Source organism: Urocitellus parryii, chromosome 6 (genome assembly GCF_045843805.1).
Source record: "Urocitellus parryii isolate mUroPar1 chromosome 6, mUroPar1.hap1, whole genome shotgun sequence".
NCBI classification, from domain to species: Eukaryota; Metazoa; Chordata; class Mammalia; order Rodentia; family Sciuridae; genus Urocitellus; species Urocitellus parryii.
In genome coordinates this window covers 94,568,620-94,583,436 of record NC_135536.1, presented here as the reverse complement: position 1 = coordinate 94,583,436, position 14,817 = coordinate 94,568,620, and the positions used below count along the sequence as shown (strand labels likewise).

The 14,817-nt window shown below is 31.9% G+C and overlaps 1 protein-coding gene across 2 annotated transcripts in view; it reads left to right on the top strand.

Annotated features, from left to right (window-relative positions):
• Myef2 (myelin expression factor 2) overlaps positions 1 to 14,817 on the top strand; it is a 35,944-nt gene that overhangs the window by 19,342 nt on the left and 1,785 nt on the right. The window contains exons 10-16 of one of the 2 annotated variants that reach the window (XM_026391601.2): positions 3,681 to 3,782; positions 5,260 to 5,310; positions 5,615 to 5,683; positions 6,001 to 6,099; positions 6,406 to 6,477; positions 8,469 to 8,677; positions 8,757 to 8,808. In XM_026391601.2, coding sequence (XP_026247386.2) covers positions 3,681 to 3,782; positions 5,260 to 5,310; positions 5,615 to 5,683; positions 6,001 to 6,099; positions 6,406 to 6,477; positions 8,469 to 8,677; positions 8,757 to 8,808 — 654 coding nt within the window. The remainder of the gene's footprint in view (positions 1 to 3,680; positions 3,783 to 5,259; positions 5,311 to 5,614; positions 5,684 to 6,000; positions 6,100 to 6,405; positions 6,478 to 8,468; positions 8,678 to 8,756; positions 8,809 to 14,817) is intronic. The other variant, XM_026391611.2, reaches the window with a different exon arrangement.

Below are 14,817 nucleotides of genomic sequence, written 5' to 3'. Positions count from 1 at the left end.
TAATTAAGTTGAAGGCTTGATTCAGTAATTTTTAGCCTCTCTTTTCTAATATAAATAGTTAGAATTATAAATTTAGTTATTGTACCAGTTCTGCGTGGACTGTTTTTATAATAGTTCAATTTTTAAAGTATTTAAAAATTAGCACTATGACTTTTGTGGGAAAGGGGTGCCAAAGATCGAACTCAGGGGCACTCAACCACTGAGCCACCTCCTCAGCCCTATTTTGTATTATTTAGAGACAGGGTGTCACTGAATTGCTTAGCACCTTGGTTTGCTGAGGCTAGCTTTGAACTCACGATTCTCCTGTCTCAGCCTCCAGCTGCTGAGATTACAGTCGTTTGTCACCATGTCCAGTAGTGCAGCACTGTGGCTTCTTGAGTCATTTGAAAATAAGATTTTTGAATTTCCAAATGCATGAGTTCTTTTTTTAAAAAATCTTATTAATTTATAACCTCAGTGTGGTGAGAGAGCATGGTCTATATGATTGTGATTCTTTGAAATTAATTTGGACTTATATTATGAATGGCCTATCATGTGGCACCTTTTTATAAATATTCCAGGTGTGATTGGTGAGTACAGTGTTCTGTGTCCATTAAGTCAAGTTTGTTAATTTAATTGTCTCAAGTCCTTACGGGTAATATTATCTGGTTGTGCTAGCAATTACTGAAAGATGTTTGTCATAAAATTCTCTCATTAGGATGACAGTTGTCTTTTTTTTTTTTTTTAATGTTTTGAAGCTAATTTAGTAGGTCCTTTCAAGATTAGAACTGATAATATTTTCTTAGTGAATTAATTTATCATTATAGCAATTTTTATCTTTAGTAATTACCTTTAAGTCCTCTAAGGTAAGTACAACAGTTTTGTTTCGTATTTGTTATCTTTTTCTTGCTCTTTTATTATTTACTGTGTTAGATATACCCTTTATAAGCAGTATTATATTTAGGATTTGATTTTTAAAAATATTAGTTTGAAAGTCTGTTCTATGAAATTGAATGGTTTAAATTATTCACATTTATTGGTTCATTTGGATTAATTTTCATTATCTTATTTTGTGTTCTGTTTTACAAATAAGTAATTTTTCTCCTATTTTTTTAAAGTGGTTATTCTAGATATTTTAATGTGTCTATATAAAGCTGAAATTAGTTTAACTATTCTCTAAGTTGTGGAATAACCTTAGAATACTTTATACTTTACTTGTAATCACTTTGCTATTGAATTATATGCTATTGTTGCTCAGTATTTTCATTATATTTCTTTTTTTCCCCCTTAATCCAACAAATTAGACATTTTTCCCCCTATTTTCTTGTCTCATCATTGCTCTGTTTTCACAGACCCTGGTACTAACTTTTTCCCTTTGAATTGTATATTTTACAAGTTCTTTCAGAGAGGATCAGTTGTTATTAAGTTCTCTCAATTTTGATTTGCCTGTAAATGTCTTCCAAGATAGTTTAAGATTGATAGTTATTCTCCCTTAGCACTTTAAAAAATTTAAAAAATTTTCCAGTCTTCTGGTTTCCATTGCTACTCTTAAGTTATCTGTTGAATTATCTTTTCTTTTTGGGTGATGTATGCTCTTTATGGAGATGATTTTTAAGATCTTGGTTTTCAGTTGGCAGTTTTACGACATTGTGGGTCTGGATTAGGATTTGTTGGGCTTTCCCAATCACAGCATCAAGTTTTTAAAAAGTAAATTCTGGACAATTCTCAGCCACGTGTCTTTTGAGTATTACCCTTTCTTTATCCCTTTATAGGGCAGTCCTTCCCCCAAGTTTACCTAGTCAGTCAGGTGTCATCTTTTAAGATCCTTGTTTTGTGTAAGGGCTTCCAATTCACTTCTCCATTTTTGGTATTCTTCTATTTGTTTAGATAAAAAATGTCCTATTGTGTTCATACTTTAATATTAAATTCTTTTAGGGACTTAAATTTTTATATACTGTTTTCTATTAATGTGAACTCAGATATTGACAGAATCCCTTTCTTTTCATTAATCTAATTATTATGAGGGAGGGTACATTCCAGGTTTGTTTTGTCTCTACCTTCCTCTCTTCTACTCTTTCTTTGTTCAAATTACTATAACTTGACATGTGGCATCCTCCTCATTCCCCGTGCCTCAGATAGTCTTATTATTATTTTTTTTTTAATATTTTTTAGTTGTTGATGGACTTTTTTTTTTTTTTTTAAAATTTGTGTATGGTGCTAAAAATCGAACTCAGTGCCTCATGCATGCTAGGCAAGCGTGCTACCACTGAGCCATAACCCCAGCCTCTGGTAGTCTTTACTTTTTGATAAAACAGTTTCCCAGATTCATTCTGATTTTTCTTATTCCAAAGAAATGGGACAGGGCTATCTTTAAGAAGTCCTGGTTCCTTTTAGTGAAGAATGACATTAGAGATGAAAAGGTGGTGTGTGGATAGGCATTAATGAGGGTGAGATGTGCTGTTGATTTCAGGTAGACCATTTTTTAGGGATTGAATGGGAAAAGAATAATTTTCCCCATTTTGATCTTTACAATTTAATATGATATGCTTCTGTACTCTAATTTAAAAAAATTAAATAGAACATATGGTTTTCTCAGACTCCAAGACTTAGTAATTGCTACTTTTGACTTAGCAAGAATGTTTTAAAACCATATCAAGATTTAGTGGAATAAAGCAATCCCCATTCAAATGTTGTTAGTATTGTTGTTTATAAGGTCATCAAATTATACTTCATAAAGTGAATTTTCAATTATTTTAAGAGATGTAGTAGAAAAAATCCTGGATTTAAAGAAAGAAGACTTTAATTCTAGTCTTAGTTTAATCATATTGCTAAATGAAAATGATAAGTAACTTAAAATTTTAAAAAATTGCTAGTCTGTGGATAATAGATGTGAAAACACTTAAAATACCATCTACACGTAAATAAATATTTATGTTGAAGATAAAACCAGGTAATATTTGCTTTATTCAATATTTTGCTTTCATGGTATTTTACTTTTTTTAATGCTAAGATTTTAAGTACTTATACAAATTTGGACAAGATGCTCATTTTCAGTATGCCATTTATAAAGTGATATTATTAAAAAATTCTTATGGCATTTTGTTATTCCTATGTTCATAAAATATTTCTCATTAATAAATGATACATGGCTGGGGATATAGTTCAGTTGGTAGAGTGCTTGCCTCACATGAATCAAGGCCCTGGGTTCAGTCCCCAGCACCACAGAAAATAAACAAATGAATGAATGAATGAATGAATGATATAGTAGTCAAGGCTTCAGTATGCGCTTTTCTAAATGAAACAGAACCAGAGCTCTTATTTACATATTTGCAAAATTTTAGAAATACTACTATAGGTGTACAGCTGTTTTTGAATTTTGTGTGTGTATGTGTGTGTATGTGTGTACATATGTGTGTATATATGTATATTTATACAGGCACACACACACATACATATGTATGTAATATTCTTTTCTTTTGGTGGGGGTAGGGTACCAGGGATTGAACTCAGGGGCACTTAACCACTGAGCCACATCCCCAGCCCTATTTTGTATTTTATTTAGAGACAGGGTCTCACTGAGTTGCTTAATACCCTGCTTTTGCTGAGGCTAGCTTTGAACTACTGATCCTCCTGTGCTGCTGAGACTATAGGAGTGCACTACTCTACCTGGCTTACATGTAATATTCTTATTTGTGTTTTAGGTGGTCTTGGAGGTATTGGAATGGGACTTGGTCCAGGTGGACAGCCTATTAGTGCTAGCCAATTGAACATAGGTGGTGTAATGGGAAATTTAGGTCCAAGTGGTGAGTATTCTTTATTTCTTTTTAAATGATACATTTGCTATATTATAACTTACATTTACTGGTTTGTCATAATGTTTAAAGGACTCCTCTAGAGCTATTTAGTATGTCATTTCAGTGTGAAAAAGAAATGAGACCTTGAGAGCAGTTAACGTGCAAGAGGGTGGGCAAAGTTCAGGAGTGCGTCTCTGGGACCAGTCATGTTATAGCTAGCTTTTTAGCACTGTGGATATTGAAATATGTTTAAGGCAGAAGGAGAGTTCTCAGCATAGTGCTGTGTGTATTCTGGGTATCTGGGTATCCTTTTTTTTTTTTTTTGCAAGGGCTGAAATGCTGTCATAGGCAGTTTAAATTTATTTATTTAGTTAGGAAGGTGGCCTTTTAGGTAGCTCTTTGATTGCTTTATTTGGGCTAACTTATGTTTGTTTTTAAAGATTGGTTTTCAAATTTTTTGGTATCAGACCCTTTTATGCTTTTAAAATTTGTCAAAAACCCCCAGGTGATTTTGTTTAGGTGGTTATGTTTCTCAATATTTACTATAAAACCTAGAAATTATAAACATTTACATATTTGTTTAAAATAGCAATAATTAACCCTGACTGTAAACTTAACCTTAAAGATTACATTTACTATATATAATACATACAAAAATATAATATAGCACATATTTAACAAACTATTTCCAGTAAAAAAAAAAAAAAGCGAGAAAAGTGGTATTTTTGTTTTGCATGTTTAGCTTAGTATAAGACAGCCATGCTATTATATCTACTTCTGCATTGTTTGCTGATATATATCATCTAGTCTCTAGATATTTACACCTTATCTTATGCACACGAGAGAATGAGAGTAAAATTAATCAAATGATGTCAGTATTTGATGACTGAAGTGGTTTTGACCTGTTGGACCCTTGGAGGTCCCCATATCATACTTACAGTATTACTTTTTTATTTGATGGACGTACAATTGCTGTTAAATTCCTACTTTTGATTACATGATAAAATTACACTTTAAATTATAAGGGTAGGTATGATAATCATTCTGATCCACATTTTCTCCTTTACCCTTAGACTATCATACCCTCACCTTCTTAAATACACACTATTTGTATTCTTTAATTTTTTTACTCTATTAACTATCTTCTTTAGAGGAGTCCTTACTTCCTCACCTGATCTCTAAAGCTATGGTAATATTTCTGTGTTATGAAAAAGTAAATGATTGCTCATATATGAATAAACTGCATATTGTAGGTGTGATCACTGAATTTTGATTTCTTGTCTATTGTTCAAAGAGGCCTTTTGGGAGACCTATGATTAGATATCTACTCTGGCATAGCACTTTCCATCTCTTTGTATCAGGCTCCTTCCCTAGTGTTCCATTGTGACTAGACTAGTGATGTCTGTTTTGCTATATAATACATTTTGTCACTCTTAGTCATAGAAATAAGATGCACTGAAAGTACATACTGTGTATTTTATTTGAGGTATGGGAATGGATGGTCCAGGTTTTGGAGGAATGAATAGAATTGGAGGAGGTATGTATAAGTATTTGTTTTTTGCATGTTCCCATCACCACTTTTTAGAAACTAGAAACTTTGTTGAGAATTCTAAGAAGAAAAGTCACAATTTATTTTTGGCTCATATCCTAAAGGATGCTAGAAGAAATTGAGTCAGGTGTATACTTAAGAGAAGGCAATCTATTAAATGAAGTAGCTAAATGAAGTAGCTACACAAAGTAGGGTGGATAAAGAGCTTATAGGTGAGACTTGACATTTATAAACTGTACCTTTCAGCTATATAATTGACAGTCAAATCTTAGAATTAATCTTTATTTCATAGGAATTGGGTTTGGTGGTCTGGAAGCAATGAATAGCATGGGAGGATTTGGTGGAGTTGGCCGAATGGGAGGTAGGTAAATATATATAGAAGGATGTGTATACTATTTTACTTTTACTTATTATTGAAATCCTCCCCCCCCACCCCTTCTTCACTTAGGAATGGGTGCTATAGATGTCTTCAGAAGGCATATGGGCACTAGGGGATAAGGACAGGCATGGCAGGAATGGGGATTGTATGTGTGGTGTGTGAGGTAAGTTGGGTAAATCATAGACTATTTTGTATTTATGACTTTTGCTTTTTTCAGTTTAGTTTAGATATGTTCCTGAATGGTTTGCCATGCATTGATGTACTTGAAAAAGAGTTAATTTGTTGCACAATCTTTTCAGAGCTATACCGTGGCGCGATGACTAGTAGCATGGAGCGAGATTTTGGACGTGGTGATATTGGAATAAATCGAGGCTTTGGAGATTCCTTTGGTAGACTTGGTAGGGCTGGCTGAATACTTCCTTTTTCTTTTTTCAGGTTATATTTTAAGAAATGGGGGTTCTCTTCATTTTTGTGAAAAATCAGAAGTTTATAATGTTCCATATAATTTATTGCCTGAAGAGAACACTCTAGGGATTTTAATGTACTAGCTCTCTTTTAAGTATCTTACATATTTAGAATCTATTTCTGAAATACTTTTTTATACTTTTCAGTTATTGTGTGTTTTCTGAGAGCTTAGTACCTTATGAATTTTAAAATATGATTATTTAAATTAATTAGTATATTATCTTTCCATCCTTGTTTAGGCAGTGCAATGATTGGAGGGTTTGCAGGAAGAATAGGAGCTTCTAACATGGGTCCAGTAGGATCTGGAATAAGTAGGTTTAAATTTTACTTGAGTGCTTACAAAGACTTTGTAAGAGTTGTGATTATAGTATAGTAATACTTTGTTCTTATGTTTATATGTCTTCTTGTAATTTCAGAAACGTTAATAATTAATGAGCTAATAATAAGCCTCTCTGATCACTGTTTGAAATTTGTAAATTAACTGTTTAAATTTTACTTCTTTGATGTCTCCAAATTAACACCAGATTATGTGTTAACTATAAGCCAGTTCAAGAATCATCTTTCCACCTAAGGAATATGAGTTTTTCTCTGTGTATCAGGAGCAACTTTTGCTTTAGTGACAACCTTGTTTGCATTTTATTTTCTGTAGCAGCTATTAGTGACTACCTTATTTTATCTATAAACATCTTGTGTGTTTTGGTAGATGCAGACATAATACTTTTAGAGACCTCCTGGGGTTGAGGGATAAGGTTTAAGGAGTTATTATTTCTTCTTTTCTTAAACCTTTTCCCATGATAGAATCAAGAATTCTAGCAATACTGGAGAATGCTGAATGTCTCCCATCTGTTTACCATATTTTAGGCCTTATAGTAAGCCTTAACATGGCACATGGCTTAGTTTTTGTTGTTTTTTTGTTATTTATTTATTTTTATATGGAATGCTTCACAAATTTTTATTTAATTTTTGCATAGGGACCGTACTAATTGTTTTGTTCCAATTTTAGTTTATGTGCTGTCAAAGCATGCACTTTTTTTCCTTTTTTTTTTTAGGTGCTGGGGACCAACCCCAGGGCCTTGTGATTGCTAGGTAATTGATCTACCACAGACACACACCTCAACCTTTATTGTTTGAGATGGGGGTTTCACCTAGTTGCCCAGGCTAGCCTCCATATTGGGATCCTCCTACCTCAATGTCCTGAGTGCTGGAATTATAGGCATGTACCACTGCACCCAGCAAAGGCTTAGTTTTTTAACTGTGTTGCTGCCTGAACCTTCCCTACTTTATTGACTTTCTTTAATTGATTAAATTTCACAAGCAGAAAATACAATTTACTAGACCTATTCTGAGAGAATTGTAAAGACCTGTTAGCTAAACACATTTAATTCATTGTACTTTCTTATTTTATTTATTTTTTTCATCATTTTTGTAGCTTTGGCTCTTTTTCTATTAATTGTAACATCTTTAGCTTCTTCTTTTATCTCAGTCTTTTACTTCTGTTTCCCTGATTTTTATACTTGCTACTAACTGAAAAAAGTAGTCAATTTGAAGGGTGATATTTTTACATCTTTCATGTGTTAGATACAAGAAAGAAAACATAAGTTTTAAGAATGAATATGAGTAGAATATTCAGTGAATAAAGTCAATGCTTAAAAATGAAGAAGGAATGAACCGGGAGCTAAATTCTCAAGCTTTGGTTAAAAGGAAACAATGCCATTTCTTGTTCTCACCACGTTTTGTATAATAGTGAAATTGAAAGTTTTTCTATATTGAAATTTGAATTGATATTAAAAGAATGATTATATGGGAAACAGGTGAAGATACTGAGATGAAAAAGTTAAAATTATGTAGGAGAGTATGATAAGACATATGCTGGAATTATAATAATTGAACTTATCTACTTAAATCTTTGTTCTAAGTTGTTATTAGTATGATTGGAAAGTAAAAATAAGGAGTAAGAATAATATCTAATAAAGCAATAGAATATTTACATAATATGATACTTTTATGATCAGAATATAATTTTATAGAGATATGTAAATGTATTTATATGGTAGTTAGAATTAAGATTTCTCAACTAACCAGATATATATACCAAGTTAAATTCTATTTCTTTGAAAATTGTTATATTGTCTGTATGAAAATAATTTTGTTTGTATACTATCTAATTATGTAAATGAATTTTTCTCTTCCCTTTTTACTCATAAATGATTCTCTCCTTTTCCCTTCCTTTCTCCTCCTGCTTTTGTTTTTGAAACAAAAACACAAAACTCTTAAATCCCCCCTGCCCTTCTTGAAAATCCAGGTGGTGGAATGGGTGGCATGAACAGTGTGACTGGAGGAATGGGGATGGGACTAGACCGCATGAGTTCCAGCTTTGATAGAATGGGACCAGGTATAGGAGCTATACTGGAAAGGAGCATCGATATGGATCGAGGATTTTTATCGGGGCCAATGGGAAGCGGAATGAGAGACAGAATAGGCTCCAAAGGCAACCAGATATTTGTCAGAAATGTAAGCAAATAAATGTAAAGGATACTTACAATTCTTTTTTCCCCTGTATATGTGTTACTAATACCTCTTTTCATTCTAGCTGCCTTTTGACTTGACTTGGCAGAAACTCAAAGAGAAATTCAGTCAGTGTGGTAAGTATTCTAATGACGTAGATATGTTGATATTTATTGTGAAGGAAAAAATTGTTTTGAAACTTTTGAACATTGTATTAAGTCCTTTACTTGACCTAGTATCTATTGAATAGTTTGGATAGCTAGTATCTATTCCTGAATAGTATGGCTAGTGTGCCAGGTCTAACTTGATTTCAAATAAATGAATTATTTTCCTATCTTCTGACTTAAACAAGTAAAAATTAGACTGGTAAATACTGAAGTTTAGAGAATAGCCTGTTATCCTGTCAGTAAATCTTTTTTTTCTCTTCTTCTTCTTTTTTTTAGTTACCTAATTTTAAAAAGTTGAATATAGGGGTTGGGGGTTTTAGCTCAGTGGTAGAGCGCTTGCCTCTCATGTGTTAGGCACTGAGTTTAATCATCAGCACACCTAAAAATAAATAAATAAAGAGAGTGTATCCATCTACAACTAAAAAAAAATTTTTTTAAATGTTGAAAATGTATCATTGTTTACATTAAAAGTTTTTTCCTCATGAAATATATTAATAAGCAGTGTATTAATTTCCTTCTTTAAGAGTAGAGTCAGAATGACCCATTCAGATGCTGATATCCAGTTGATATGTAGTTAATAAGTGAGAGCCATTCTGTACACACTATTTCTACAAGACACAAGACACTTAGCTGGTAGTATTGAATCCACTGCTAGTAATGCTGTAAACACCATATGTTCTGGTGGCTCTTTTGTAAATCATTCTTGGCTATAATGACACTACCTATCCAACCTTAATGTATTCCTTAAGCCTGTAGAAGATTAGATGGCTTATTACTTTTAAAAGAGAGCCTTTTATATACCATACTTATTTTTTCTATCAAATCTTAATTGATAAAATTATCATTTTTTTGTAAATTATGATGAACGAATTAGTGCAGTTGGCACAAAGAAATAGATTTCCTGATGTTACATGGAATCCCAGAATATATAGTCCTAATAGTAAGATATATAGGTAGCAAATAATGATGAAAAGGGCTAAATATTTGGAATATATCTTTAATTTTTTTAAGGCCATAAAGGGACAAGTTTAGTGTTTTTCCATAAAAATAGCCTTTGTGAGCTACTTTCAGAGATAATAGTATCTACTGGATTCTTGATCTAACTTTTTTACAGCTTTTATTGTTTGTTCACATTTTTTTCCGTTGTAGATGGAGATCTTAAGGGCAAGAACTGTCATCTTTTTATCCTAGCACCTTTCATTGCCTCTGTACATATATTAAGAGTTTATGAAATGTTTTATAAGATAAGCATTCTGAGAAGATCTTTCATTTATTAATTATTTATTCATTCACTCTTTAAGCCTGAAAATATTATATTTTTGGCAGTCTGCTAGGCACTTTGAAGGTGAACAAAGTCAGATATCCCAGTCCTCAGAACATACAGTGTGAATTGTTTAGGATGTTCGGTTGGCTCCCTTTGTTAGTTGTCCTTTTATTTTGGACTAATTTAAAATTTATGGATGGGAAACTTAATATTTATTTTCATAAAAAAGTTGTTAAGAACAAATCAACTAGTAAATACAGCCAAGAGAAAGCAAAATAGTAAAGTTCTTTCAAGGTGTTCATAGTTTTTAGGAGTAAGTACATCTATCAGAATGAGTAAGTAGCATCTGGCCATGAATCCTATAGACCACAGTGACATGAACATATTAGGGCCTTAGTGTTATGAGGAGCAATGGCAGCAGGTATAGGTAATCTCTGTTCTTGTATTTTCAGGAAAAGCAAAACAAAACAAAAAAACTCCAAATAAGACATCTTAAACAGTAGACATGAGTAATAAGATAAAGAGCAAAGCAAGGCAAAGAAATGACAGTGAAAATGTGAGCAGTATTGAGGTGACTGTTCTTTATCCTTTATAGACACATGTTCTTTTATTTTAATTTTTTAAAATTTATTTTTATTTTTGCATTACAATTCTTTTTTTTTTTTTTTTTTTTTTTTTTTAGAGAATTTTAATATTTATTTTTTAGTTATCGGCAGACATAACATCTTTGTTTGTACGTGGTGCTGAGGATCGAACCCGGGCCGCACGCATGCCAGGCGAGCGCGCTACCGCTTAAGCCACATTCCCAGCCCTACAATTCTTAATACACCATTATACCATAATTTATCATATCTCTGATTATATATAAGGTAACACATGTTCTTTTGATGTCAGGTATAAGCAAGGCTAGGCTTCCAGAAAACTTCAGGGCTCTTGGTGGGCTTCTGGTTGGAGTGGCATTTTTTTTTTCTTCCTGTGACCAAAGGTCATAATATATGTTAAAGATGTTTGCTTTTGCTCAAATACATTCAATTAAATATTTATGTATATATGATGTTTGTGTCAGAATAAATTTCTATAATGGTAAATCTTTTGGAAAATAATTGAAATGGTTGGCATGGATTTGACCTATGACACTTCCTGTCCTTGAACCTAAGGTTGCCTGATTTGGATTTAGAAAAAGCAAAATCATATTACTGTAGGTGGCACAGTACAGAGGAAGAAACAAGGATGGGAAAAATTGATCTACATAATCTTTTTTTTTTAAAAGAGAGAGGAGAGAGAAATTTTTAATATTATTTTTCAGTTTTCAGTGGACACAATATCTTTATTTTATTTTTATGTGGTGCTGAGGATTGAACCCAGGGCCCCGTGCATGCCAGGCGAGCGCATTACCACTTGAGCCACATCCCTAGCCTGTACATAATCCTTTTATCAAGAATGAGACCAATTTTCTGTGCAGTATTGCAAATTGTTTTGTTATTCTATTATACCACATTAATAGATCAAGGGTATTAGTAATACCTTAATTATTATTTCAGAAAACTTATTAAGTCAATAATAGATAAAGCAGATTTTGTGATGGAGTGGCATTGTTTTGACATGAGGTCAGCAATTGAAAGACATTTCCTGAAAGGACAAAGTATCCAAATCTACATTAAAAAAATTTTGTACAGTATTTTGTTTATATAGAATAGTGGTTATAAATGATTATTTTTAATTTCATTTTTTTAAACTCTGTTATTTTTATTTTTTTTTGTTTGTTTTAATTGTAGATGGACAGCATGCCTTTATTTTGTTTATTTTTTTTATACAGTGGTAAGGTTCAAACCCAGGGCCTCACACATGCTTGACAAGCAACTCTGCCACTAAGCTATAGCCTCAGCCCTTAACTCTATTCTTACATCGCTTTTTTGATTAGTCTGTATATGAGACTAATGATTTTTACATTTTCAGTTCTTTTGTAAAAGCTTCTGACATTTCTATTTTATAGTAAGCTGATACTATACTTATAAATTTCCTATCATCTCCTCTATTTTTAACCTTAAATTGTATTTATAGCAAAGAAAATAAGTTATGATTATGTGGAAACAAATATACAGATACTGACAAATATAGATATTACCCATCTTGTTTGAATTGAACCATCCTTTTTTTTTTTTTGTTCTTTCTCTTTTTCTTCTTTTGTATGAGAAGTTTCTTTTAACTTGCCTCAAGCCAATAATGGCCTTTTTGACATTAAAAGGCAGATTATTTATTGTTGTTGTTTTCTTGAGTTTTGGGTGAATAAGTTTATACTTTTGCTTGCTTCTGAAAAACAGGTTAGTGGTATTCTATGCATCTCTCCCAAAGAATATCTTCCAATAAATGAACCTACTGGCAAGCCCCTCTGCTATTAAAATGTCTCTAGTAGTTAATTCTCTTTGATGGAGCAATTATAAAGGCTGAAGAAATATTATATTATGGGTTGTATTACCCTCAATATATAATTTTCTCGGCTTTTATAATTCAGGAAAAGTTTTCAGATCTTACATTTAACAAGAGGAGAAATAAATAAGTATAATGGCTATTTCCCAGTTCTTCCTCCTAATTCCAGTAAGCCCCTAAAAGGTGATGTTTTTGAGCACAGGCCAGTAAGACACACATTATTTTGTAGTAAAATCTCTTTTTATCCTGCCTTACGTAACATGCATTTATAAGGAAATGCATAAGAAAGTTGAGTATCAATAAATTAACTAACCTATTTATAGTTGGACCATTAGTTTGGTTTGTGCACATTGTTCAGTTCTTGTTCAGTTAATGAGGTCAAATAGGTAGTTTTTCAAACTTGCTCCTTTGTTGTTTATATGCTTCTTTGGTTCAGTATGATGCAGGACTCTTAAAATTTTAGCCTTGCAATACAGGGAAGGCTCATTCTCAATTTTTCCTTCTAGAAACCATGTAAACAAATATAACTTTGTTTTATAGATTTTCATTGTGTAACATTTCTACTATTAGTGTGCTGGTTAACTGCATAGAATGGTGACTTGTGGTAGGTTTTATTGACTACAACATTTACTTTTTTCAGAATGATTAGTGGATTTTGTAAAATAATAGTAATAACAATCCAATAATAGTAAAAATAATAATAAATAAAGAAAATTCATTGGTGGAAGCACTTTTTTTTTTGTTGTGAAGAAACACCCATTTTTTTTTTTTTTTTTGGTCCCTTATATCGTAATTGTGCTTTCTTACAGAAGAATGTCTGATTTTGTTGTTTTCTCCTGTGGTTATGTTATAGCTTTATTTATTCAGATTTTGTTGAACTATTTGCTCATTTATAGCTGCTTTAATTTGATCTATATTTAGATATGCTCTTATCAGCAATTCTGAAAGTATACTGACGTTTATAGATTGGGTTAAATAAAGTAGAAGTTTCTTTTAATGTAAGATAAATAATATCTAGAACTACTGTATATAACAGCAATGAGTTTAATCGTGTTATTGATTTCTCTAGGCATACTATTTTGTCCTACACTCTTATTAAAAGTATCAGTTTTATTTTTGTTGAGTCCTTAGAGCATTTAAAAAGTTAGGTCTGATTTCAATTGATTATTTGAAATTAACTTTTTCTTTTGAATTAACTTTGGAAAATACCTCAATTAGCATTTTTATAACAGTAGAAAGAAATTTGGAAAACTTAACAAACATTTCTGCTTCTATCCTAGTGGGATTTTTTGGGGGTACTCTAAACTGTGACACAAGTATCTGTGGGTCATGCTATATAGCTTTAATATCCAAACTTTAAAAAATTTCAGATATCTTAGCTGAGGGGTCTTGTCATCTAGAAAGGCTGAAGATCATTATGAGGTCATTGTGTGGTTCCTAAACTTGAGGGACATAGTTTAAGAGAATTGTTTAAAAAGAATCTTGTCCTGGAGATGGAGAGACAGATTATGCAAAAAATAGTACTCATTTTCCTTTGAAGTTTTTAAGATTTCTTCCTTGATTGAACCCTACTGTTGCTTAAAAATCTGTGTGAAGTTCTTAGAAAAACCCTTAATTTTTAGGTAAGATTAGAATAAAGAAGAACCTTTAATCTTAAAGCCCTTAAATTCTCTACAATCCATTTCAAAATCACTATAAAATACTGCCATTTACCAAGGTGTGCTTCTGTAACTAGACTTGCTTTTTTTCAGTTACCAGCTTTCAAGGTGTCATAAGGACTGTGGAAATAGTACTACATCTTAAAGAGATCTTCATATATATGTAGATATATGTTTATTTCAATTTATGTGTGTGTGTATATATATGTAGATGTATACATATATCTATTACATTTATCTATCTCCCAGTTTAATTTTGTGTTTACTAGAAAGTGTGGTTACTATTTTTTAATTAAGAATTTTTTTTTCATGTTATCAGTTGTGCAGTAAATATTATTTGGACCTACTTTAACCATTAAAACATGATTTCTCTAGATAGTAGTTTTGTTTTATCAAAACTTTGAGGGCACATTAAGAATTATCTGACCTGTGTTATGGTTTTAGCTTGGTGTAACAATTATCATTTGTTACACATCTGTCATCATAGACCATTTAATTAGTGCCAAGAAGATGAGCAACTGACAACCAGTGGTTTTAAAAGGAAATGCAATAATATGGGGTAGATAAAAACAACAACAACAAAAGTAAAAACATAATTCAGGGTGCTACAGATAGGAGATAATTCAGATC